This window comes from Cibotium barometz, chromosome 17, assembly GCF_041138505.1.
Source record: "Cibotium barometz isolate CiBa-2024 chromosome 17, ASM4113850v1, whole genome shotgun sequence".
NCBI lineage: Eukaryota > Viridiplantae > Streptophyta > Polypodiopsida > Cyatheales > Cibotiaceae > Cibotium > Cibotium barometz.
Genome location: NC_141062.1, coordinates 23,543,977 through 23,571,926, shown reverse-complemented (window position 1 = coordinate 23,571,926; position 27,950 = coordinate 23,543,977). Strand labels below are relative to the sequence as shown.

The following is a 27,950-nucleotide window of genomic DNA, read 5'->3' as shown; positions in this document are numbered from 1 at the left end:
GGAGAATGGCATCAAACGCTAACTAACCACTGCTTGCGGTATTGTAGAACGTCGCAATCGAGCTGTCATGGAGATGGCTCGATGCATGTTGAAGGCAAAGGATTTTCCCAATTCATTTTGGACTGAAGCAGTCGACACAAAATTGTATGTCCTCAATCAGAGCTACATAAAGGCTCTCAAGGATGTTATACCTCAAGAGGCCTACTCTGGTAAGAACCCTTCAGTTTTTTATTTCAGAACATTTGGCTGTGAATGTTATGTGCATATTCCAGATGCATCCAGGACCAAGCTAGATGCCAAAAGCAAGAAGTATATCTTTCTTGGATATAGTCAAGAGTCAAAGGCATATCAACTCTATGATACAGAGGCAAAGAAGATTGTGGGTGGCCAAGATGTGGTATTTGCAGGAATAGCCACACTCAGTGGAGGAAGGAGGTCCGTCCACTCTATCATCAGCAGCTGAAGAAATAGTCCACCATGAGCCCAGTCCACAAGTCAGATTTTCTCTCAAGGAGGAGGAGTTTTCAGAGGATGAATACTCACACATCACAATAGCCTGCTGCTACACCACAGGGAAAGCCTTTCAAATTGGACACAATAGCTCTTTGATGAGCGTAATCCAGTACTTGAGAAGCCATAATCTTCAGCAAATGGACCACGCAGATCAAGGAGAATAGAGGAGCAGAGAAGAGCATCTGATCTCATTGTCAATATGGCCTTGATGTGGCTGAGATAATGGGAACAATGAAGGAGCTAGTCACCTTGGATGAAGCCTTAGCAAATCCAAAGCGAAAAGCCACGATGTAGTCTGAGTATGATAGCATCATAAAGAACAACACCTAGAAGCTAGTTGACTAACCACCAAACGAAAAGGTAACTGGTACCAAATGGGTTTCAAAAGCTAAGTATAAAGCTGATGGCTTACTGGAAAAATACAAAGCTAGGTTGGTTGCACAGGGATTTGCACAAATATAGGGTTTTGATTTTGATGAAACCTTTGCTCCCACAGCTCGTATGACAACTATCAAGGCGGTACGTGCCTTGGCTGCTCACAAAAAGTGGCCAGTCTTTCACATGGATGTCAAATCAGCATTTCTAAACGACCATCTCAAGGAGGAGGTATATGTAGCTGAACCACCAGGTTTGAGATAACAAATTTTGCAGGTTGAAGAAGGCATTGTACGGGCTGAAACAGGCCCCAAGGGCATGGTATCACAAGATAGACCAATTTTTCAAAAAGATTGGGTTTATAAGAAGTGCTTTTGAAGCTAACTTGTATGTTCTAGAAAGTCATGGCAAAATTGTTTTGGTTGGTCTTGTATGTAGATGACTTAAACATTTCAGGTGACAATGAAGAGATGATCCATATGACAATGGATATGCTGAGCCATGAGTTTGAGATGACAGACTTGGGTCTTATGCATTTCTATTTGGGGATTGAGGTTTGGCAAGATTTAGGTAAAATCTTCATTTCACAGTACAAGTATGCTTGGGAGATTCTCAAAGCATTTGGGATGACAAACTGCAAGCCTGTGTCTACACCAATAGAAGTGAACATGAAGCTTTCTGCAGAGAATTCTTCATCACTTGTTGACATCAGGAAGTACAAGAAGTTGGTGGGGAGTTTGATCTTTCTCATTAACTCTAGACTTGATATCAGCTTCACAGTTGGTGTGTTGAGCAGGTTTTCCAACAAGCCACGAGAGAGTCATTGGAAGGAAGGGATAAGGGTACTTAGGTACATCAGAGGTACTCTTCAGTATGGCATCACTTAGAGCATGGGCGACACTCTAACAGATTATTGTGACTCAGATTGAGCAAGAGATTGTGATTCTAGGAAATCAGTTTATGGATATTATCTTTCGCTTGGTTCCGGTGCTTTCTCTTGGATCAACAAAAAGCAACCTACAGTGGCACTTTCTTCCACAGAGGATGAGTGTAAGGCAGCTTGCTTTGCTGCATGTGAGGTAGTATGGATGAGGAGAGAATCTTGGTTGACATGGGAGTTCAGAGATCAGGGAGGCTACAGTCTTGAGGTGTGACAATCAGAGTTGCATGGCTATCTCCAAGAACCCTATGTTTCATGCTCGCACGAAGTACATTAAGATTCAATATCATTATGTGTGGGAGCTGATAGAGGATGAGATAGTGGAGTTGGAGTATAGGTATACAAAGCCAAATTGCACCGACATCTTCACCAAGGCTCTTGGGAAGGACCAGCTCACTCGGCATCTTCATTGACTTGGCATTGGGCCAAAAACCTAGTTCATCTTCGGGTGGACATTGAGGAGGGGTGTTAGTATACACTCAATGCACGTCTCTCAGCATGCATCTCACTTTGATGTATAATGCACATTTCTTAGGCTTCTATTATGAGTAGTAGCCATGGTGCATATCCCAGGGGGCTAGCAGTCCCCCTAGCGGGGGTTCAGGGCGGGAGTCCCCGAGGCGACGACATGAGAAATATTCCCTAGAATATTCCCTAGAATATTCCCTTAGATACTAGGTCCATCATTAGTGGACGATGGTCAGTGTTCAGTGGGCCGTGTTCTTGATATGCGGGCAGTGATTGTGTCTATGCAGTGTAACCGCCCTCGTTGTATACGCATCTACCACACCTGCTACAATAGTATATATGGACATGGTTGCCATGAGCTAAGGTATCTAATGCTTGTGAGTATCCACCCCCTTCTAAACCTCGTACATACTCTATCCAGAGTTTATCTAGATTACTATCTAAGCTCTACTTGAGAGCGCACGGGTGGATAGCACCATCACTTGTATCTCTTTGGTATAATCAGAATTTTAAATTCTTTCCATTGTGGATCTATTGCATTGTCTATTGTGCTTTGTCTTGCTATCTCTTTTCGATGTGCCATATTCTTATAAAAGAATGCACAAAAAATTATCAGATTTATTAGTAATATATGCATACAAGTTACATATATATTGATGATGGTTAATACGAACACGCATACTCACGTATATACTGGTGCATATACTAACATTGGGAGAAAATGTTTTTGGATAGAGTGGGATAGATTGGGGTAGTTTTCTCTAACTTGTTTCATTCTTCCCAGAGTACCTAGCCAAGTACTTTAGATATAGACACATCAAGTTAAAAATATGACAAAGAATACATAAAAGATATTAGTAATATATGTATAAAGTTTGTACATCATTGTCTTCTTATAAAAAATTATGAGTGGAGCTCTTATAAAAGAATACGAGCAAATTTAGCGCTGGTATAAAATTTATGAGTATAGTTCTTAACGAAAATAGGAGCAAAGATAATGCTTCTTGTGCTTTTTGGAGGATTCACGGACTTTATGTTGAGAACACGGAGAGAGCTCTGCTAAAGAGAAGAGAACTACCTAATTAGAAGCAAACACTACTCTAATGACAACACACAATTAACATAACTAGTCTAAGGTGGGTGATACCTCAATGAACTCATGATGAGGAGTGTTAATTAAATTATACTCAAGTTAGTTAAACTCCAATATAGATTAACTTGGACATAGAGAAACTTGAGATAAGTACAAGTGATATATTCATTGCATGAAAATGGTCTCCTTTTATATGAGGAGGTACACCTTTCGTCTTGCACATTAATGTGGAATAATTTTCTTTGCTCGTGTGGCTTCATGCTAGACTTTAATCTTGCTTGGTTACTCATACTCACTCCCTACCTCTTCCTTGTGTTCAATGGCACCAAATTTCTCAACACTCCTCCTTGGTACCATATTTCTTAGGCTAGTGCAAGGTGGTTGGATGTGAGATTTACAAATACTTTACCTCCTCTTAATGAAGGTGGTAGGTGGATTGATATCTCCTCCCATGAGTGCTTGATTAGCTACTCTTAAGTGGTGAGAAATGTTTACATTTGTATCACTTCTCCTAGGGGCTCTCTGGCTACTCAGGTAGTAAAGCGTGCTTTCAAACACATAGATTTGCCTACTCATTTGTTAGCTTACAAAATATGAATTGATTAGGTTAAGATAGTGTTTGGTAGCTCCTTTGTTGTTTATTGCTTCTCCTTGCTTGAGATCTTGTGTTTGCTTGATGAAGATCCCTTGTTGCTTCCAAGGCTTGATGTAGATGTTGTAGCCTTCTTGATTGCTTCTACTTTGATTTCATATTATTAATATTTTTTATTTCTATTTTTTTAAAAATATAACCATATCGCTTTGCATGGCTGATGACGTGGTGATGGCTTGCTTGTTTGGCAATGGCGGCGGTTTACTCTCTCTGCAGTGTGCTACCGGCAATTCGTTTGCTACTGTATGCAACATCTATTCTCTTCTCCTTTGTATTGCTTTGCACTGCACAGTGTTACTATGGGCTCTGCTAATCACTACGCTTTCATGCGGAGAATGTGTGCTATTGAGGTGGAGTTTCACACTGGCTGTGTCATGGAGGTAGTGTAGCTTGTTGGAAATGCTATAGGTTGGTGATTCACAACCGTCGCTCGTGATTTAGTTCTCTTGTGTGCGCCTTGTGCGGTTGGCTGTGCCACAGTGCTACGGGCTATTAATTTGTTGGCCGCCTCCTCGATATGCAAATGCACTAGTTGTAGAGCATCTTCTAGATATTTCTCTCTCTTGCAATGGGATGTTGCACCAAAAGGACTCATTGTTGACTACAATTCTTGTTTATGCATGAATATCAGCTCACTTGAGAGAAGCCATCTTCTCCTTCTTGCATGTTTATCAGGTGGTGCTTCTCTCTCTGTCTTTGCTCACAACTGCTACTGAAAATGGTTTGTTGATATTCTGTCATGGATGTGTGCTCCTTTGCCACTGTCCCTTCTTGCTATGCTTGTTGTGTTGTCCTTTTTCTGAAGATCTTCAATTAATCTCTCAAGCTAATCTCCTCTCTCTCACACAAGGCAACTAGCTTGCTATAGCTGGATGACAAGAACTCTAGTGAGATACGGATTGAGTAACTCCTAATCTACTGAGAGTAATGTAATCATCTAAAACCACTTGCTATGAAATCTTCCTAAAATTGGAGAGCCTCATCTTAGCTCTGATACCATGTTGAGAACATGGATCGAGATCTCCTAAAGACAAGACAACTATCTAACTATATGCTAATCCTACTCTAATGATAACACAAATAACATGACTAATCTGAGGTAGGTGATACATACATGATTTCATGATGACGAGTGTGAACTAATTAAATTATGCTCAAGTTAATTAGACTCTAAGATAGATTAACTTGGACATAGAGAAACTTGAGATGAGTGCAAGTGATATATTCATTGCTTGAAAATGGTCTCCTTTTAGATGAGGAGGTACACTTTTTGGTTTGCACATCAATCTGGAATAATTTCTATTGCTCATACGGCTTCACACTAGACTTTGCTCTTGCTTGGCTACTCATACTTACTCCTTGTGCTCAATGGCACTACATTTCCCAACACCTTGGTCTTAGCATTTCTTCACACATCAGTGTCGAGATATGGGGTTTTACTCTTTCATTCTTTCTCACACTTTGCACCTTCAATGACTCATTAGGTCTCTCATTCACTTGAGTATATACTTGTTAAAATTTTTCTTTTTGGGTTGGCACATGGAACTCTCTATTGAGTTACTCAATAATATAGTTCTTTTTATCACTGAGCTGGTCGTACCACTTCATACCACTTCATACCACTTCACTGAGCTGGTCGTACCACTTCAAGAGAGTGTTGCGACTAAATTGTACACTATAAAATAGACGTATATGTATCAGTACTCTCTTACTGAGCTCATTATCAATGTGATGGACCCATAATTAAAGAGTCTATAGGAATACTTGGGTCTTGCTACTAGAGAGCAAGGAGTAATGGGAGTGTGAGTATAAGGAGTGCCTATTGGAGTGAAAATCATAGTAATGGCCGGAGTGGCTATAGGAATGAAACTGAGAATAGCTGTAGAAGTAAAACATAGGGTAGCATGTGGAGTAGCCTTAACAAAATATGCAGGAGGATGATGTGGTAGAGTAGCATTATCAACTCCGAGTAATGCATGAAGGTGTCTATAGGAGTGAAAACCAGAGTAGCACTTGGAGTAGTCTTGACACAACATATATGAGGATGATGTGGTGGACTAGTGGCATCAATACCACCACCACCTTTATACATACTAGTACCACAGCCACCACTACCACTGTCACTATCAGTGCTACGTCAATAAATGCCACTATAGTGATGGTATGTGTAGAGGTGGTAGTGTTATTGATGTTGTTACTCCACCATGTCATTCTCTTGGATGTTTTGTTGAGACTACTCTACATGCTACTCCTACAGTCACTCTGAGTTTCACTCCTATAGTCACTCCTTATTTCTGTACTTCCATTACTCCTCGCTCTTTAGCAGTAGATGTTACAATGATGGGTCCATCATTGAGGATGAGCTATATGGAAGAGTATTGATATGTATGTCAGCTTTGTAGTATACAGTTTGGCCACAATATCCTCACGACGTTGCACGATTTGCCCAAGGATAAAAAGAACTACATTAATGAGAAACTCCATAGAGAGTTTCCTATGTCAATCCAAAAGATAAATTTAATAATATCCTCATGACGTTTGGCCATGACATCCTTACAAAGTGGCATGACTAACCTAATGATAAAAAGAACTACATGATTGAGTAGCTCCAAAGAGAGGTTGTGACATCCTTACAAAATGTCATGACATTCTTACAAAGTGGCATGACTAACTAAATGATAAAAAGAACTACATTATTGAGTAGCTCCATATATTGGCCATGACATCCTTACAAAGTGGCATGACTAACCCAATGATAAAAAGAACTAAATTATGAGTAGCTCTATATAGAGGTCTATGTTCCTCTCATTTTCTTGAGAAACGCCTTTGGTGCTCGAGATGAAAAGATGCAAGGGAGAAGAGAGCTTGAGCTCTTGCACGCACACATACTCAAAACCCTAAAAGAGAACACACAAGGTGAGAGGCTGAAAATCTTCTTCTTCACACAACATTCAACACACCATATACAAAGATAAGAGTACACACAATATGAAAAGGTACTCAACCAAATACATACTAGGGTTCTTTATAGTGTGAACCCAACTAAATGAGCTCGCGCTATAACTATGCCAGTCTCTAGAATGGCTGTCACAGAGCCTGTCATCTCACTGGCCACATATCACCCATGATCGCACCAACCATGCCAGTGGTGTAAGTGTGGGGCCTATCTCCCAAGCGGGTCGTCAGTGTCCACCGCCTCACTAAATGAGCTCGATATCTCAACACTCCCGCTCAAGCTCAACTCCATCTCATGTACACCAAGCGAAGCCCTGAACCTATGGAGCTTCTCTGTACCCAATGCTTTGGTGAAGATGTCAACGACCTGATCCTGTGTGCTGACATAAACAAGGTCAACGTCTCCTGCCAAAACCTTCTCTCTGACAAAATGGTATTGGACCTCTATATGCTTCGTGCGAGCATGAAAAACTGGGTTGCTGGCCAGCTGTATACTGCTAATGTTGTCACAGAAAATGACAACTTGTCTATCCACTGATAGACCCAAATCTGCAAGTAGCTTTCTCAACCAAGCTACCTCACATGTTGCCATAGCAGCACCTCTGTACTCGGCCTCTGTACTAGTAGATAGAGTAACCGTAGGCTGCTTCTTGCTGCTCCAAGTCACAGCAGCACTCCTCAAAGAAAACATGAAGCCACTAGTAGATCTTCTATCTGAGATACTACCAGCCTAATCAGCATCTGTGTACCCATGTACACATATCTCTGTCCCAATTTCATAAAATAGTCCACAATGCAAAGTAGACCTCACATACCTCAGTATGCATCTCAATGCATCTAAATACGGCTTCCGAGGAACCTGCATAAACTAACTCACTAACCCAATAACATAGCTCAAATCTGGCATGGTGATCGTCATGTAGATCAAGCTTTCTACTATGCATCTATACATAGTAGGATCCTCCAAAATCTCTCCTGAATCTGCACTCAACTTGCCATTCTGATCCAATGGCACTGAGATAGGCTTACAGCTTGTCATACCATACTTGGACAATATGTCCAAGCCATACTGTCTCTGCAGTAATCCAATACCATGTTGTGATCTAATCACCTCAATGTCCAAGAAATATCTGAGCTCTCCCAGATCCTTCATCTTAAACTTCTGTCTAAGCAAGATCTTTACATCAAAGATCTCTACATCATGGTCTCCTATAATGATCAGGTCATCTACATAGATGACAACAAGCACAACCCCTCTATCAGTGTGTCACATACAGTGAGAAATCTGCATTGGCTACATGAAAGGCAATAGTGACAAGATATTCAGAAATCTTGTTAGACCATGCTCTTGGTGCTTGTTTTAAGCCATACAAGGATTTCTTCAACCTGCAAACATGCTCGGGGTGACTCACATCCTCATAACAGGTGGCTACAACATATACACCTCTTCCTGCAAATCTCCATGCAAGAATGCATTCTTTACATCCATCTAATGTAAAGACCATTGCTTTGATACAGCCACTGTTATCACAACTCTCACTGTTGCCATCTTGGCAATTAGGTTGAAAGTTTCCTCATAATCAATGTCATATGTCTGCGCATATCCTTTGGCTACCAATCTAGCCTTGTACCTGCTTATGCTTCCATCACTGTTATGTTTTACTTTGTATACCCACTTGCATCCAATGGCTTTCTTGCCTTCAGGCAATTGCACTAAATCCCAAGTCTCATTTTCATATAGTGCATCCATATCCTCATCCATAGCTTTCTCCCAACACACATTTCCAATAGCCTCATCAATGCATGTGCGCTCTACAACCTATACAACTTTTGCCATGTATGCACAGTGATGTGCCACATAACCATCATAGATAAACCTCTGCACATGATTCTTCACTCTCCTAAATCTTTGCAGCTTTGCATTCATGGCTTCCATAGCCTTCTTTATACCAGGTGTTCTCATAGTAGCTGGTATCCCAAGATCCTTATCAAGGCTCATCTCTGAGCCATTAGACTCTCCATCAGCATGAGAATGGTTTGCAGAAATGTCAGGCATACTGAGGGACTCAATCACTTTCTCTTTGCCTTTATATGATGTACTAATCACATTTGTAGGACTGGTATTATGACGTAGCCTGCCACTCCATGGTCTATCAACTGGACCACCAGATGAGGACTCTCCTAGTCCACTCAAAGATGTTGATTGTTGACTTGCATTTTGTGCAACCACATTTCCACTCACATCAGCCCCAACAGCTTCCTTTTCAGCAGCATACCAGTTGCTCATCTCATAAAAAATAACATCCCTGCTTACCCTCAACTCATGTGAGATAGGGTTCCCTCATATTCAAGGTCCATTGCTTGAACTTTGAAGCTCTAGCCTCTCTCTCTTTCTCTCTGAATCATCAACACTCTCTCTCACTCTCAACTCTCAAGCCTCTCTATATCTCCTCTCTCTCTCTCTCTCTCTCTCTCTCTCAATGCTCAAATTCCACTTGCTCTCTCTCTCTTCCTCAACTTTTAAAGGCCCCCTCTCTCTCAACTTCTCAAAACCTCTCTCTCTCTCTCTCTCTCTCTCTCTCTCTCTCTTTCTCTCTCTCTCGCCTATCCATCTCTTCTCTTCTAAGTTCTCTTTGTCTCTCTATTACAATGATGTGGAAAAATATTGAAGCCTTCACATGTGCATGATATCCATGTGGAGTAAGCCAAATGGAAGTCCAAGTCATATAGGTGGACTTGTAAGTATTGTTGCAAACATTACACAAGTGGCATTCTAGGATTCTCCATCTCGGAAAGGTGGTGGGGAAGTTGCACCATGCAAGGAAGTCCCCCTAGCTATATCCCATGAGATCTTAAACAAGATTAGGGGTGGATTGGGTGTTAACTCTGATAGTGGTAGAAGTTCAAGGGTGGATGACGAGGTCATCTCCCCACCTTGTGATACTTCCTCCCCCGTCACCTTTGCCAGTGCCACCTCCAGCTCCTCAAAGAGGTAAAGGTTTAAGTCTATGATGAGGCAAGACACTCTTGCCCAAGCCACCAAGGGAATCTCTTCTTCTTTATCACATCTTTGATAATGACAATGGTTAGCAGATATGGAGATTGCATGCACCATTATCGAGTGCAATCTCTCATTCCATGTGTTCAAGTAGATAAATGGAAGATGCCATTGCAAATGTGGACCCATGTGAAGGATGGATAAGATATGTTCTACCATGACATGCACACAAATATGCTTGTTGATGAGAAGGAGAGAATCGATAGATCTCTTAACCTAGTGCGAGCAATATGGTCCAAGTATGGATATAGCATCCTCTCCAATGGATGGAGTGATCAAAAGAAAAGAGGCATCATCGACATACTTGTTCTCTTAGCACATACTTTGTGCAAGGCGTGGATTCCTAAAAGGTAGGGAGGAAAACCTCGGGGACTTATATATCATCATATTAAGCAAGTCATCGTGGAGATAAGTTTTAAATGGCACTTAAGTCTTTAAAGTTTAAAGTTAAGCATATGTCATATACTCATTGCATCCATTCATGTGACACATAGGTCCGTTTGGAGAATGTGGTGCAAGTCATTACCACAATAACACATCAAATTGTTGTTGGATGATGAAATTGCTAAAGGAGGAAAAAATGAAGTAATGGCCAAAGCTACTATTGATTGTCACCTTCTTCACAACAAAGGTGAAGGTGCTTGCCATGTTCTACAAACATAGCAAGCTGGAGTTGAAGAAGCCTTCATCCACATGCTTTGCCTACAAATGGCTCCTCTTGGAGTGCCTCTAAGATGTGAAATCTCCCCTTTTCCAAATAGTAGTCTCCACAATGTGGAATGAGTGGGATGAGTGAGTATCAACGGAGGCCAAAGCCATGCAATAGCTTTGCCTAAAGGAGGAGTCTTGATAGTTTGTTTGCACTATTGTAATTGGGGTCATGCCTTTATATAGGGTATTGTGGATGATCGGCATGGAGGGGGCCACCATGGGCCTTCTTGTTCACTTCATGAGAGAGGCTATAGAGGAGTTGTGTGCTTCTCCTTCCATCGATGAGGAGAAGCGTGATGGTATGTTGGCCATTTTAGAGAAGACATGGAAGTGGATTCAAAGACCTATCCATGGTCTTGCCGCATTATTGCATCCGGCTTACAAATCGGCCGCTCTCTTCATTGACGTGCATTTACTTCAAGACCGAGATGCTTTCTTGCCCAAAGAATTGCTAGAGGATTGCCATGGAAAGTTCCTTGAGGAGCTCATTAGCTACAATGAACAAAGGGGGGGAGTAACGTTTGCATCTACTACTTATTGGAAGAGGGAATCCCTGTGAAGTTCCTTTTTTGGTGGGAGACATTTGGGTATGTGCTCTCAGGCCTACAAAAGGTGGCTTTGAGAATCCTAGCTCAGGATTTCTCTTTGGGTGCACATGAGAGGAACTCGAGTTCCTACTCACTTATACATAAGAAATTATGCAATTACTTGAGCATGCGACTGTTAGAGCGGCTAGTGTATTGTTGCGCTAACTTGTGCATGGTGCACGCACGTGATGCAAAAGATTGAATTGGCGAGACATGTATAACTTACAAGTTATAAGAATTAAATGTAAACTTTTAAGACTAAAGTTTTCATTGTTCAAGCTTTAAGATTTATTGAAACTAAATTACAATACATTGAATCATTGATGCTCATTGCTTGGTCGCTTGATCATTGTACAATATAGGTGAATGTGGATGCATTCAAGCTCATAGGACACTCTAGAGAGTCAACAAATAGCAAGATGAGGAAGAGGATAAGATCTATGCAGGGATCTATTGAGAGATTTGAGTCATTTGATCAACAACTTACTCGCACTCGTGGTGGGCCTAGAGCTAGTGGTAGAGGAGTGTGAGTAGGAAGCCTTAGATGCATGATTCATTGTGCTTCAAAAGACACGATGCATACCTATATGCGGCGTGGTTCCGGTAGCTCTTCACCCGATCATGCAGATGAGGATGCTCCTTTTGGCTTCTCACATGAGCTCACAGAGCCCAAGTTTGATCATGAGGGCAACCTCCTTAGTGATGGCGACTTTGGCGAGGTCATCGATATCTCCTCTTCTCCTTAGGATGATTTTAGCGAGATCTCTCATACTTATGCCTTTATCTAGTCTTTTTTTATTACCTAGCCTCTAGGCTCTAGCTTTAGTCCTCTTTTTGTACTCGCGTCTAGTGTGTATTACACATCTATCCTAATTCATCATTGATCTATGCTTATGTACTTTTGTTTGTCACCTCAAACTTGTATTTAATGAAATTTTGATTTGAAATAACTTCTCTAGAGTCTACTCTTCCAAATTGAAAATGTCTAAGTTTGAAAGTGTTAAAAAACCATATTTTATTGTATGGTATCCCAAAATTTCATATCGTATCAAAAATTTTCATACGGTACCGTATCATATTTTTGTACCGTGATAACTATGGTGTTGAAAATGCAAAAATACCTTTGATTTTTCTTTTATAGGGTAAGACCCGCCGTACTAGTTGCAATCATCAATGAATATAATAAAATACAAGTTTTCTTCTAAAGAAGTAGTCCTCATTAGCCACACACATCACTGTGTATGAGTTGCAATTTGTGATTAGTTCCATCTACTGTATTATTTATGAAAGGTTGGTGAGGAACTCGTGAGGAAGTTTGCCAAGGATACATCCTTCATAAATATATCTTGGTGATAGATCAAATTGAGGAAGATCCTCTAACATCCCATGTTGCTACAAAAGCATCAAACTTCTAATATGAGTGTGACTGAACCTAGCATATCACAACTAGGTATCTTTAATTTCATTAGAAGTGTCCTTCCAGATAAGCAACATCACACTTATCATACATGTTCAATTCGTACAAAAGCCACTAGAGGTTAAAGATCTAATAAGAACAATATGTTTGTCTTGTTCTTTATTTACGTGCAATATATTTATCATTTGCAAATTCAACATTAAGACTCCTTTACTAGAGTGGGTAAAAAAAACATATTCTTTTTAAATTTGGGATTGAAACATATATTTTAAGACATTCTCACCACTTACAGTAGTGAGAACTATCTCATCAATATATTTGACGAGTAAGAGATATTGTTGGCACATGTAACAGAGGAACTACTTTGTGCAGTTTCCATACATTTGACCAAATTTCTTTGAGAAGTTATATACTTAGAAGCATGACTATGAAGAAACCAACTATCAAATACACTTGAGATATGCATCTTGTTTAGGACTATAATTTTTAAATAGCCATTAGTGAGAAGTCTTGATAGAACGACATTACAAGGGTCCTCTTTCTTGGAACTCTGATTGTCACACGCATAACTATTGGAACCTTTGTTGGATTTCTTTTTCTCTTGTTTTCTCGATTAAGAAGTTTGAAGCAAATTGTAATTGCATGGCTAGGCTTCTTGCAACACTCATAAGTAACCTTCTTTGGAGATTCAGAATCACTTTTATCTTAGAAGTTTTACTAGAATTAGTCTTTTGGTTGTAATTTCTTACCCTTATCCTTGGCATTTGGAGCTTGATCACTACTATAACTCTTAGAAACATTTTTTCTAGATAGTTTTTTATGTAACAATAAGCTAATAAGCTCCTAATAGGTAAGAGGGGCTACATTTCTTCTCAAAGAAAGACAAAAAGAAGTATTGAAAGCTAGATAAGATTCATGAAAAGACTTAAGAGTGATGCCATATCATATATTTTTGAGGAATGACTTCATCAATATTGAGAAGTTGCTCTCTCAATTTTTGTAGTTTTACTAAATATTTATTCATGGACTACTTTTCGTGCATATGGTCATTATCAAATTATCTTTTGAGAAAGGTAATCGTTGCATCTTTTTTAGCTTTGTACATACTTGCGAGAGTGTTCCATGCAAGTATGGATATTTTACAAGACCAAATATGCATAATAATAAAAATTTTAATTGACAAGGAAATCAATTTCAAAGCTTGACTATCATGTGAATCCCAACTTCTTTGATGAGCAATAATCTGAGAAACTTACTGCAAAATTTGTTGGCCTTGGTCCCTTTGAGCCGTAATAGGAGTGATTGTGCCAGGGCAAAGATTATCACCACTAATATGATTCTATAAGCCCTTGGCAACAAGGACATTTGTGGCTATAAAACTCCACAACAACCTATGAAAGAATACCAAACAAATCATTTGTAGAGTTGTTGGTCATACCTGATTCCTAGGGAATTCGAGAAAGAAAGATGCTAAAATAAATGTTGAATTGATATCAGTAGCTAAGCTACGGGAAATTATCAATTGAATCGTTGATTAGAGTCTTCGATTGAACTATTAGAGGTGAATAATTGATGATTGGAGATGAAGAATCATTGATTGGACAGTGGGATAAGTTGTTGATTGAACTATTAGACGAATCATTTATTGGACTCTTGGATCATTGATTGAAGAAGTTAAAATTAGATGATTGCAAAAATGGATAGTTGGAGAGGTACGATTGGAGGATTGGACTTGACCTTATTGAAGAATACTAATCGAACAATTAGAAAGCACCGATCAGATGATTGGATGATTCTTGAAAGTGGAATCGGACAATCCTTGAAAGCAAGGTAGGGGATTCAAAAAAATGAATCGGGTGATGTGAGAAATGGAATTAATCGATCCTAAAAAGTAGAATCAGAGGATCCCAGCAGTGGAATTGATCGAGATAGGATTACCAGAGAAAAGTGGAATCGGCAAAGTAGAATTGGTGGAGATCACGATTCCAAAATAAGAATCATCAATCATAGAGTAGAATCGGTCGATCCAAATAGTCAACGAGTGTTGAATTAGTCGATTGTAAAACTTAATTATAAAATTGACCGATTGCATTAAAAAATGATACAAGAAATAGGCGATTCTATCCACCATATGTTAATTGTAGATGAAGCAATTGAAAGTGGAATTGAATGTTTTTGTTGACACGATCTGACTTTGATCAAAATGATTTGACTGTGAAAGATGAGTTGACTTCTGTTGGAATCTTTTATAGAATCGCTTATAGATGCTTATAGAATTACTTGTAGATACTAAATCCATTGTATAAATCAATTTTATTAAGCTAATCCTTGAAGAAGAGAAGCCAATTCAAGATAAGAAAGCCTCCTTCATAGTCTAGAGTGTAAAGAGAGCTTCAATAAAATAAAAAATCAAGCTTTTGAAAATACTTGCTCTCATACCACTATTGGATCTCATAGAATGGAGAGCTGAACTCATGCACACATAATGCTTAATGGCAATAATACAAGGGTGGAGTGTAAGGGAGAATGGTAAGCTCAAAGGAGAGAGATGAAAGCTCTCTATAAGTACAACGAGAAAGTACAAATAGGCAATGAATCCTAAACTGTAAATGAGATTGCTTATATATTAGCAAACCTTGGAAAGATTGGGGGAGGAGAGAGAGCTTGAGCGCTTGCAAAAACACACACACACTCACACAACAATCGATAACATGCACACAAAAATAGAAGGTTGAAATCTTCTTTGTCTTCTTACTTTCAAAAGAAGGCTATAAACGATAAGTGAAAAACCAACATAAGTACTAGATTCCTATGTACAAGTAGTCCATAATGTGAACAAACTAAATAGGTGAGCTAGCAAGATAAGTATACTATAACTCAGCAATGGACTATGTAGGTGTAGTCCAACTATAGAAACACTGGTGAAAATTTTTCGTATCAACTACCAAACGCGTGAGTGATATAAATATAGAACAGTCATCCAAGCATGTTGGTGAGTGTCATCTCTGGTTGAGCTTGACATCTCTACGCTCCTCCTTAAGCTCAAATCCATCTCCAAGACTCCAAGCATGCTGTGGAATCTATAAATCTTCTTAGCTCCCAAGTCCTTGGTGGTGAAAATATCAATAATATGCTCCTTTATGTTGACATACACGAGATCAATATCTCGTGCCAAGATCTTTCAAATGAAGTGATAGTGGACCTCTATGTGTTTGGTCCGCATACATGAAACATTGGGTTCTTAGCCAATTGTATGCTACTAAGATTGTTACAATAAATGACAACTTGCCTGTCCACATGCAACCCCAAATCTCTAAGTAGCTTGTGTAACCAAGCTACCTCACATTCTGCTATCACAACACTCATGTACTTTGCCTCTATACTCAACCAGGCAAATGTGGTGGTTGTTTCTTGCTGCTCTAAGTAATAGCTTCACTCCCAAAGAAAAACATAAATCTGCTAGTAGCTCTTTTGTCCAAGATTAATCTGCATTAGTGCATCCATACACCTGCAACTCTATACCAGTCTCATAGAAGAGACGATAATCCACTATGGATCACATGTAGCATAGTGTGCACCTCACACCATCCAAATGTGGTTTTTGAGGAACCTGCATAAACCGACTCTCCAACCTAATTGTGTAATTCAAGCCTGGTCTACTCATCATCATGTAGATCAAGCTAGCCACTATCTTCTTGCACATAGTGGGATTCTCCAATATCTCACCTGTATTAGCACTCAGCTTATCATTTTTATCCAGTGGTACAAAACTGGGCTTACAGCCAACCATGCCATATTTGGATAACATGTCCAAAGCATATTGTTCCTTTGGAAACCATATGCCGTCTCTCAATGCCAAGAAAGTATCTCAACTCACTCAAATCCTTTATGTCAAACTTCTTCTTGAGAAGACCCTTCACATGCTCAACTTCTTGCTCATTTTCACCCCCAACAATCAAGTCATGTACATAAATTGTAATGACGACAATCTATCATATGAAAGCCAATGGTGGTAAGATACTCTGTAATATTTTCAAGCCATGCTCTCGGTGCATGTTTCAGACCATAAAAGTCTTTAGGTAACCTACAAATGATTTGGGTGACTCAAATCCTCATAACCAGGTGGTTGGTGCAAATACACTTCTTGTAACTCACTATCTGATGGAAGACCCAACCTTTTGACACACCCACTTCAATTCCAACTCTTACAGTTATCATCTTGGCAATGGGGCGAAATGTCTCCTCATAATCAATGCCATAGGTCTTAGCATAACCTTTACCAACAAATCTAGCTTTATACCTACTAATGCTGCTAACACTCACTTATTTTCAATGTCCTTTTTATCTTCAAGCAAAGGCACTAATTTCTATATCTTATTTGCATCCAATGCAGCCATTTCTTCATCCATGCTATATCCTGAAACATGTGGGTTCAACATCCTGTACAACCGTTATCATATATGTATAAGTATGCTATATAAGCTATAACCATCATATATCAATATTTGAATATGGTTTCTCACTCTATTTGATCTGCTTAGTCTTAGATTTGTCCTTGGTATCCACGGTTGTCTTAGTCTTTCTTACACTCGGTCTTCTCATAGCAAGAAAACCAAGCTCCTCGTTAAGGCTCTCCTCTGAGCCAGTAGACTCTCTATCAACAAATGAATGCCTTGCTAAAATGTGAGGCATACCAAGGGGCTCATCGACTTTTTCTTTGCCTTTATGTGATACACTTTCTTGCCTTTATGTGATGCACTTGTTGAATTTGCAGGACTAGCATTCTGGTGCAATCCGCCACTCCATGGTCTATCAATAGACCCATTGTTACAGGACTCTCTCGCTTCACTCAATGACTGTGATTGTTGACCTATATTTTGTGCGATCACCTGATCTTGTGCATCAACCCCAATTAAGTCTTTTACATCACCATACTAGCTGCTCATCTCATCAAATACAACATCCGTGCTCACTCTCATCTCACGTGTTACAAGCTTGTGACATCTATACTCTTTTTCTCAAGAGAGTAATAATGAAAACATAAATTTCAGCCTTTGGATCTAGCTTACTGTATAGCTCATCAAAAATATGTACATATGTAATGTATTAAAAAACTTTCAGGTGTGACAAATCTGGTTTTCTACCACTGTACTTCTCCTCTGGCCTCTGGAGTCATACCATGCACTGCTACTTTGGGAGTCTTGTTCATAATGTAAACTACAATAGCAACTACTTCATCCCAATAATGATGAGGCTGCTCTTCTGAGCCATTAATGCACAATCAACTTTTGTAATATGCTTGTTCTTTCTCTGAGCAACTCCATTTTGCTACGGAGTGCATCTACATGTAAATTACCTTTGATTTCTATGCTTTTTTAGATGCACATTGAACGCATTGGAGAAGTATTCTTTCCCTCCATTTGACCTCATGCACTTTATCTGCGAACTTGTTTGTTTTTTAGCCAATATTATGAAATTCTTAAAGTGATTAAATACTTTACTTTTCTTTTTCATGAAGTACACACACCTTCCTTGTCTGTTCACCAATGAAAAATACATAATAACGACATCCTAACATTGATACCGTCTTTGTTAGCCCCGTACATCTAAGTGCACTACATCAAGTTCCCTCTTGCTTACATTTCTATCATGTGGAAATACATTCTTTGTTTGATTCCCAAGTCGACATGCTTTGTAAATATTATGCATTCCATCCACCTTAAACTTTTGGAAACTTATAACAATTTTAAAATTCTGCATGGACTTCAATCGCTGCTCATTTACATGACCAATATGTTTGTGTCAAATATCTATATCGGCCACAACACCTACATCTCGTGTAAACAAAGCAGCTTTGATCTTAGACATGCTTACATCCAAAGTAGATATTATATCCACTCTCTTACCCTTTATAACCAAATGACATTTGTTCTTGAAGTCATCTACATAATAGCCATTAGGGTTAAAGTGTACTTATAAATCGTGCTCAATCATCTGTCCCTATAGAAACTAGGTTCTTTGTGAGTCTATTTAGACAAAATCTGACCAAATCATCATCTTTCACCGATACATTGATAGACCCAAGAGATTCAACAATGTCCTTGATCTTTAAGGCATACTCAGATAGACCCAAGAGATTTAACAATGCCCTTGATCTTTAAGGCATACTCATTGATAGAAATATTTTTCTTATATAGCTCTTGTTTTAGCTGCAGTTTCCTTGCCTTTGTGTTGGTCTGGAACACCTGTATCAGGTTTTACAATGCGATTGTTGCTGGAGTTTTGGAATCCTATATGTGTTCTATCACTGTGTATTGTAACTCTGGAGCCTCCTCATTGTCTTTTTTGACATAGTCTCAAAATCCTTTACCCATCAAGAAATTAGTCATTCTGTAATTCCAAACATGGAAGTTATTCTTGTCTCTCTTCTCACTAACAATTTGCTTAAGTCTGTTAGACATGTTTATTTGCAACAACCAAAAACCTACAGATAATTTCTATATGCAACATGTAACAGGACAGTATCTTCTGTGACTGCCGTCGTAGCGATACTTTTGCACAACTTGTATGTCACTAGATGTGACTAGAGTACATGTATATATACCCAAGATCAGTATAGGCATCTCCATGCCTTTGAAGACAACTCCTCACAATGTTATAAAACATAGTACATGATAAGACGAACAATAAGTAGTTTAATATATTGGTACACTTTAAACATTTTTAATGGTAAGTACATGTACTACTTGATATCCTTGTTAATAAATTAAATAATGTGGTAAGTACATCCAATCGCTCATATTCAGACATATTCGGGCCGAATCTCTATTGATATATTAGTGTTGAGCGGGCACTAATATATCAATAGAGTAACCTTGGTCCAACACAAACGTTATTTTAAAAAAAAGGATCACAAAACAATGCATATCTCTCTCAGGCGTAGATTACAAAACGGTGTCTCTCTCTCTCTCTCTCTCGTATAGATCGCAAAACGGTGTAGATCGCAAAACGTCGCGTCTCTCTATCTTTTCTCTCTCTCTCTCTCTCTCTCTCTCTCTCTCTCACACACACACACATGCACACGCACACGCACGCACACACACACACACTTTGGAGGCCACTGTTCAGCTGCTGTCCACTTTTTAGATACATCCTGAGGCAGTTACAAAAAAGTATCCAGAGACCTCTTTCAAATTCTTTTTCTTTTTTAACTCACATCACACGTAAGCATTAAGTCCTAAGGCTTTCATTTCTATTCTAAGGTTTTACTACTACAACTAATTAATTGATGTGAAGAAAATTTGGGACCCATATTTATTGATATCCTTGTTAACAAATTTTATTTAGGGTCTAAAAAATGGATAGTGGCTTTGTTGCAGTATTGGAAACACGAGATTGCCCAAATGAAGGACCAACTAATCTTGTTGGAAGAAAGACACAGGTGTGATGACCTATATATATATATATATATATGATCTATTAAAGCATGATTAGTTTGTGTTAATTTGACTCACATGGATGCTAAGCATTTCAAGATGACACTCTTTGGACTGAAGTGCCTTGGATTAGAAATCTGCATCAGTGCATGGGTATTTTTAAAAAATAGAAAAAAACATCTAGTGTTTTTAGTCCAATTTTTTTTGGATTTGTTAATGCAGAAATATGTTTGGGGAAAATCTGAGCAACTTGCAAATGAAAGATCTGAAAAAATTGGAAAGCCAGCTCGAAGTTGGGTTAAGCAGAGTGAGGGCAAGGAAGGTGAGTCATTCTACTAGCGCCATGTCATATGCCCATAAATATCCATATATATGCCATACAAATATATGTGTCTATATTTATATACTCTTTACATATATATATTTTTCTATATAATTTTGTCTTCCATATATTAACGACCTTAGTATTACACACTTGTTTTGAACAGACGCTCTTGATGATGGAACAAATTCAAGATCTACGTGAGAAGGTGGTGTTTTTAGTAGAATCAATCGCCCTGTCTTTTAACACAGAGCTGATTATATCTTACAGTAACTGGTGTTCTCAACTTCCCATTGTTTTTCTCCAGGAGCAACTCCTTTCCCGCGAACATGAGAACCTAAGGTCCAAGGTAATGAAATGCTGTAAATCTCTAAGGTACCTAGAGTAGGCTATAGACCAAAATGCAGACGTTAATTTTCATTACATGAAGTCATGTAGAATATAACACATCAATTAATGCATAATGTGGGTGGTGTTTACAATAGTAATTTATTGTAATGGCTAAATAATTAGATACTTGTTTTTGATAAAAAGCTCGCTGAGGTGTGTGGCATGCTACAAGCACCAACTAGTGTGACAACAACAATGAGCTCTCAGGACGTCCAGGACTCCTCTAGTGTGAAGCTGGTCTCTCTTTCGCAAAACAAGTCCAGCATGAGTGCTGCTGAAACCACCCTTCAGCTTGGTTTTTTCCCCGGATAGATCATCAGAGTAACCGTCTTTCAATTTCGAAACATAAAATTATTACATATTTATTATTTTTGTTAAATAGATGGAAAGACATACATATACATTATATTATACATAGACATAAAATGACCACCACGGGCACTTACACACACACACACATATGAGTAAATGCGGTTTTATTGATTGAATTTCCTGGGTTGGCAGGAGCCTGGTGTCTTTCTTCTACACTCTCGAGTTGCAGGGATAGACTGACAGGAAAATTGTCTCACATGTGACACTTGAAAAAAGCACTCAACGAAGAATTATACGAACACATACACCTGTTTAAGTACCACGAAAGGCATTGGGCCTCCACCAGTGAAATTAGGCAGTGTCTGATCGTGTAATTATATATATAGCCACATGTAATTAGCCATCAAAAAAGCGACATCACAACATCTATGCATTTTGTTGGAACATTGCATTGTTTGCCACTAAGCGCTTGAAACAACTCCACCTTAGTTACTACTGCTTGATACATGAAATCGTGAACTATAGAATCTGATTCCAAAACCTGCAAGTAAACGAATTACAAGTGCTTACATGATATGTATGCTAGGTGCTTGCGCTCTCATTTTTGAAAACATTCACACGTGCACAGGAAAAGCTTGCTATTGACACATAGTAGCTCACACCCATTGCTTTGGACCCCTCAATACTAATGTAAAAGATATGTGATTCATTGCATAATTTAATGGCCTCGCTATTAAGCTATGCATCCAAGGTCCTTACCTTCTCTACACTCTCATGAAGCTCCTTAGTCAAGCATGCTTTCCACTTAATAATCTTGCCATCCTTGTATTTTGGACGAAAAGCACTTGGAATGTTTACTGCATTTGCCTTTCCTTGAGTTGAGTGTAGAGGTGTTCCTCCACTTTAAAGCACTTGGAATGTTTACTGCATTTGCATTTGCTTGAGTTGATTGCAGAGGTGGTCTTCCACTTTGAAGCACAAATCCATTTGCTAGGAGCACTTGCACCTGATGTGCCTATAGACACGTCCCTTCATCCACCATTGGCCACACCCCAGAAGTCGGCGGACTAGGTGTGCCAATTACATGGATTTCATTAACATCCCAAGAGTGCTCACACCCTAGGAGTCAGATTAGGTGTGCCAATTACATGGCTTTTATTAACATCCCAAGAGTGAGTGGGAGTTGAGTTACAGATCCATTAAAACCCCCCAACACCACTAGGGTATTTTCGTCTGTCCCAAAAGCATGATGCAAGCACGTCATCATTTTTGTTTCCATCCCTCTCGTTGATGTATCTTCCACTCTATCCTGGTAAATACCCAAAGCAAGTAATTTTCTTATATGGCTCTTATCCTTCCAATAGCCCACATTGTTTTGGGAATTTTTGTTTCAATACATCCATGTGTTTTTCCTCCTTATGCACCTTCTGGTGCACCTTGTTGCTTGTTCACTGTAACAGTCACATATTCAGGCATGTGGCTATCTTCTTCTAAGATGACACCTGGATCTGCATGCACCGGTCTTTTTTTTTCGAACACTACGTTGATTTATATTTCCACGTTGCATCTCCAGAGAATTTATCCTCCCTATCTCTTGCATTGATGAATGTGCTAGATCAACCAGTCTTTTACTTGTAGCACACATTCCACGATTGTAAAATATCTCTTTCATTTCTTGCATCCCTAGTCCATTTTCTATATGTGTTTTTCAAGTATGCATTGTATTTAACACTTTGTAGAATTGTCATTGCCATGTCTGCACTTGTTATCTCATAGAGTGAAATCTGGCTCTTGTAGCTAACTCTTGATCTCATCTCAAGGGGTGCACTACTAAGAAAGCCTATGTATCACGTGCATTCAAGGGGTATTTAAAAACCCCCTAACTTGTAAGTTTTTCATGAATAAAACAATCTCTTTTTATTTATGGACTTATGGTTTTTTTCATAATCGATTTAAAGATCCCCTTCTGTAAATGTATTTACCTTAAAATTTTGAATTAAGAAACTCCTTCATTTGAACTCACGTATTATACTTAACATTTTTTTAGGTGAAGGTTGCATGTTTAGCCTCTGAAAGGTTAGCTATTTGTTGAAGAAAGACACTAGATTCATCTTGCGTTACAAACGAAGATCCCTAATGGAACTCTCAGGTGGGGGTGGGGTGGGGGGTGGGGGGGCGAGGAGAGTCACTACATGTAAACCCTATATATCACGTGCATTCAAGACCTATTTTTTAAATCCCTTATCTGTGAATATTTATCGATTAAAATTAACCCTTTTTCTATACAATTTATATTTTTTTAAATTTTTTTTTACAAACCCCTTCTTTCTATGAAAAAAGTAAATACAATATCCCCTTTTTATGCACTCTCGTGATATATTCACGTATTTTTTACTCCCCGAGATGGAACTCTTGAGATCCCACCAAGATAACCATGTTTCTAATGCTTGAATCTCTCCTTGTATTGCACGCCTTGATCGCCAAAATTTTTGGATTTCATTTTTGCAATTCTTGGCCACTACCTCAGATGTTGAATTTCTCCATTTTCAATGCAAACACTTATGATCCTCATGGAAAGGGGAACCTATACATTTTTGGGTATGACACACTATGCTTTGCTTCCAATGAAAAATGCAAGTTCTTTCCTTCTTTAGCACCCTTTTATTTTCTCCTCCACTACAAGATAATGCTGCCATACACGCGTTTCATACACGTGATAAATTACGGGCGCGTGTATGGTCGCGCATGTATTTTTGAATAGTATCGGGCGCGTGTATTTTAGCATTTAAATTCGCATGTATATTGGCATCTATCAGCGTGTGTATAAGCGCGTAATAATACACGTATCAATACACGCATTAATACACACATCAATATACGCTTTATTAAGAAAAACTGAATTCCTTTACAAAATTAAAAACTATTTTCTTTAAACCATCTCATAGTACATTACAATATATATCATTACACAATCCCACTACATGCATTTACAACAATGAAATATATTCAAAAATAAATCATGAGATGATAATTAAAAAACAAACACGTACAATAGAAATGTCATCAATTTAGAACGATACAGTGACGGATTGGTTAGGGTTCGATCTCATCTTCAATAAGATCCATCCTTGCCAAACGATCAACATCAATATCCATTTGATCAATTTGTAAGGCTACGATTAAATTTATTCCACTATCGATATTCTGTCCATTGATAATGGTATCGATGTCCTGATCATTCTCACATCAACATCACCATCATCCTCAATGGTAGGGTCATTCTCATGATCATGAGAAATGGCACGCTCATCCTCATTATCATGATCATCTCTTATTTCTTGATCATCGATCACAACATCTTCATTGGCATGTTCGACATCATCTTCATTGCGGCTTGTTACATCCTCCATATGCTCCATATCAGTGAATGTATTATACATCACTTTGGAACGTGGTGCAATAGGGATGACGTACCACCATTTAATGTCATGTACCATTGGCAGATAGATAACCTACTCAAATACACATACTGTAGTAATTAATTAGCATATTAAAAGTCAAGGGGTATGCGAGCTTAGATATATATGTACATGAAATACATTAGTAAAAAAATGCATACCTGCTCACATTGTTGTGGCAATACGAGCCTATCTTTCTTTGTTTGCCAAAACTTTGTAGAGTCAATAGTTACATAGCCACTTGCATGGCGTTTTATCGTTGCATTAGGTCCTTTTTCCACCACGTTCATTTGCCATTTGACATTCAAAACATACACAAAGAAGCGACGAAAGTCAAGCCTAAATATGTCTTGGATTGTGCCACAATAATCATCCATTTTTTCATTAGCTCCCTCAAAGCTACTAATGACACCGCAATATTGTGTATTCCTCTTTTCATCAATTCTTTGTGTTCGAAAATGCTTGCCTTCACACCATATAGCATTGAACATAGTGCACTGGACCAAAATAGAAGCAATATTTGTGTAAGCAATGTGAATAAATATTAAAAGTAAATCACTTACAACTAATGCAAAACATTAGTTCAATGTACCTTTAACATGCATCCTCGTGCATACTCCCATTCTTCCGTCGTGATACGCAACCCCTCGTCATTCTCTGCTCTCTCCATTTTCTCATGTAACCAATCAACATGGATATCATTCGAAAGTGTTGCTAGATGCTTAGGGTACGCCTTACGAGAGCCATGTTGCCTCCGAAAGAGAGCTCTTTTTGCTTGCCTTTTTGTCTTTGCATCCTCATATCTTGTAACCCATCTGCTCATCACATCACTATTAAGGATGCAAGTGAAATTGAGATCATCAATCAATGTTCTTTCAATTACTTTACTCTGTCCTTTTCCTTGAGGCACAATAGAGGTCATTCTTAAGTCCTCTTCATTGCTCCATAGTCATGGCAAAGAGCTGTCCACCTGACCAAGAAATTTAGAAATATATACAAGAGACTCTTGTATCAACCAACCCTCGGCCATGCTTCCTTCAGGCCTTGCACTTTGCCTCACAAAGTCTTTTAAGGTCTTCATGAAGCGCTCTAGGAAGAACATCCAACGTGCATGCACAGTGTCACATAAAGCGATTTCGTCCACTAAATGTACAATGAGATGTAGTTGACTTGTGAGAATGGTTTGTGGAAAAGTCTCCTCTACCAAACAAACCACCTCCACTGCCATAACATGCGCATCATCCAACGTGGCTGGATCAATTGCTTTGGAACTAACATATCTGAAAAATAAATAAATAGTACGTTATACCTCATGCATATTCATTTTGCAAGGTATAATGAAGGGTGATCTGACATGGGTTTTACATACCTCACAAGCTCGCCCATCTTATAAATACATTTTTTCAAACTCTTATTTGCACAATGGTCGATGGTAGTAGGTTCGAGATAAACATCCATATGCTTGACTTTATGTTTCCCTGGAATTAGAAGGGATAACATAAGATGTCCCTTCTTGATCGCCATTGATGGTGGAAGGTTGTAATTCACTAACACAACTGGCCACACGTTGTATGCGGTGCTTTTGAAACCAAATGGATTCACTCCATCCATACCTAGGCCAAGTCTCAAGTTTCTTGGCTTTGTTTTAAAGCTGGGCCACTCATCTTCAATATGCTTCCAAGCAGGAGTGTCTGCGGGAATTCTCCACATACCATCATCCGATCGATGTGAGGAATGCCATGACATGAGCTCTGCTATAGATTTGCACTTGAACATATGTTTGATGCGAGGAATTATAGGAAAGTGTTGCAAGACTTTACGAGGTACATCAAAACTCTTCACATCTATTCTATATCTTGCTTCACCACAAGTGGGACAATGTCGAGCCTCCTTATGCGTCCCACGAAAGAGAATGCAATCATTGACGCATGCATGTATGCGATCATAATCCAATCCTACAAGAGATGTCACATAGCGCCTCGCTATGTCTCTTGAGGTGGGTAGTCTATTTTCCTTTGGAAGCATGTTTGATAATAGCCTGCATCCAATATCATCAATTAGTCCTAAATCCTAAACCTTAAACCACTAATTCAAATTTGCAAGTTAGAATGCTTACTTCAATAATGCGTCAAGACTTGCATTACTCCATCCATAAACTATTTGTATATTGAGTAGTTCAAGTGAAGTACGTAAAATAGAGAATGTGCACCCTTCAAAAACCGGTGTCGATAAAGCCTTGTAAAGATGCTCTTGTTCCATATCATCGTCGTCCATACCTTTGGGATTATTCTTAAAAAGATTTCACACCATATCATCAAACACTTCCTCTTCCACAACTTCGTGGGGTGCAGGGCTATTGTCATCCCTTTCCCACTCATCTCTGACATTTCATGTATATCACAAAGATGTCCTGTACCTAATAAACAAACCAAACTTGGTAGGAAAGTTGGCCAGATGGATGCTCTTATTGTTGGAATTTGAGTTCAACATAAGGCACAACCCAAGGAACAAGAATGCAGTGGGTGGAAGACTTCATGTCAAGACTTAAAACAGGAGAAGAACCAAAAGGGGTGGAAGTTAATTTTTTGGATGCATAGCTTTCATAGATTTTCCTCATAGAAGGAGAGAGAGACCCAACTAGTATGATGAAATACTAGCTTTCATAGAAGGAGAGAGACCCAGCTAGTATGATGAAATACTATAATTCCTGTTTGACTTTTCCTTTCTTGAGTACATGACCAGAGATCAAAGAAAGAAGTTGACTCTTCGGAACAAGTCATTCATGGTGGTGGCTTGGCAGCTCTACAAGATGGGCATTGACTAGATACTAAGGAGATGCATCCCTAAGCATGAGCAACAGGCTATGCTAGAAGAAGCGCATTCAGGTATAAACGATGGGCTTTTTTTTAAAGAGGTCACAAGATGGAAGGTGTTCCAAGTAGGTCTATGGTGGCCAACTGCATTTAAATATGCACACAAGTTTGGAAAAGAGTGCGACATGTGCTAGAGGCTGGGGAAACCAAGTGATGCAAACAGAATGCCCCATAAACCAATCTTGCCACAAGCCATTCCAAAAGTGGGGTCTGAACTTTGTTGACCCATTCAAATCACCTGCTCCTCAAAGGATAGGAAACAAATACATCTTAGTAGGCTCTCATTATTGCACAAAATGGGTAGAGGCCAAGGCCCTTAGAGACTACAAGGCATCATCTGTATAGAAAAATGTATTTATGAAACCATAATGACAAGATTCGGATCCCCTA

The 27,950-nt window shown here is 38.9% G+C and overlaps 1 protein-coding gene across 2 annotated transcripts in view; it reads left to right on the top strand.

The window, feature by feature from the left end:
- LOC147629803 (MADS-box transcription factor 23-like) overlaps positions 1 to 21,648 on the top strand; it is a 55,853-nt gene extending 34,205 nt beyond the window's left edge. The window contains exons 3-8 of one of the 2 annotated variants that reach the window (XM_086811322.1): positions 20,149 to 20,210; positions 20,428 to 20,527; positions 20,694 to 20,735; positions 20,835 to 20,876; positions 21,062 to 21,238; positions 21,422 to 21,648. In XM_086811322.1, coding sequence (XP_086667448.1) covers positions 20,149 to 20,210; positions 20,428 to 20,527; positions 20,694 to 20,735; positions 20,835 to 20,876; positions 21,062 to 21,229 — 414 coding nt within the window. In that variant the 3' untranslated portion in view covers positions 21,230 to 21,238; positions 21,422 to 21,648. The remainder of the gene's footprint in view (positions 1 to 20,148; positions 20,211 to 20,427; positions 20,528 to 20,693; positions 20,736 to 20,834; positions 20,877 to 21,061; positions 21,239 to 21,421) is intronic. The other variant, XM_086811323.1, reaches the window with a different exon arrangement.
- Positions 21,649 to 27,950: the final 6,302 nt, after the last annotated feature.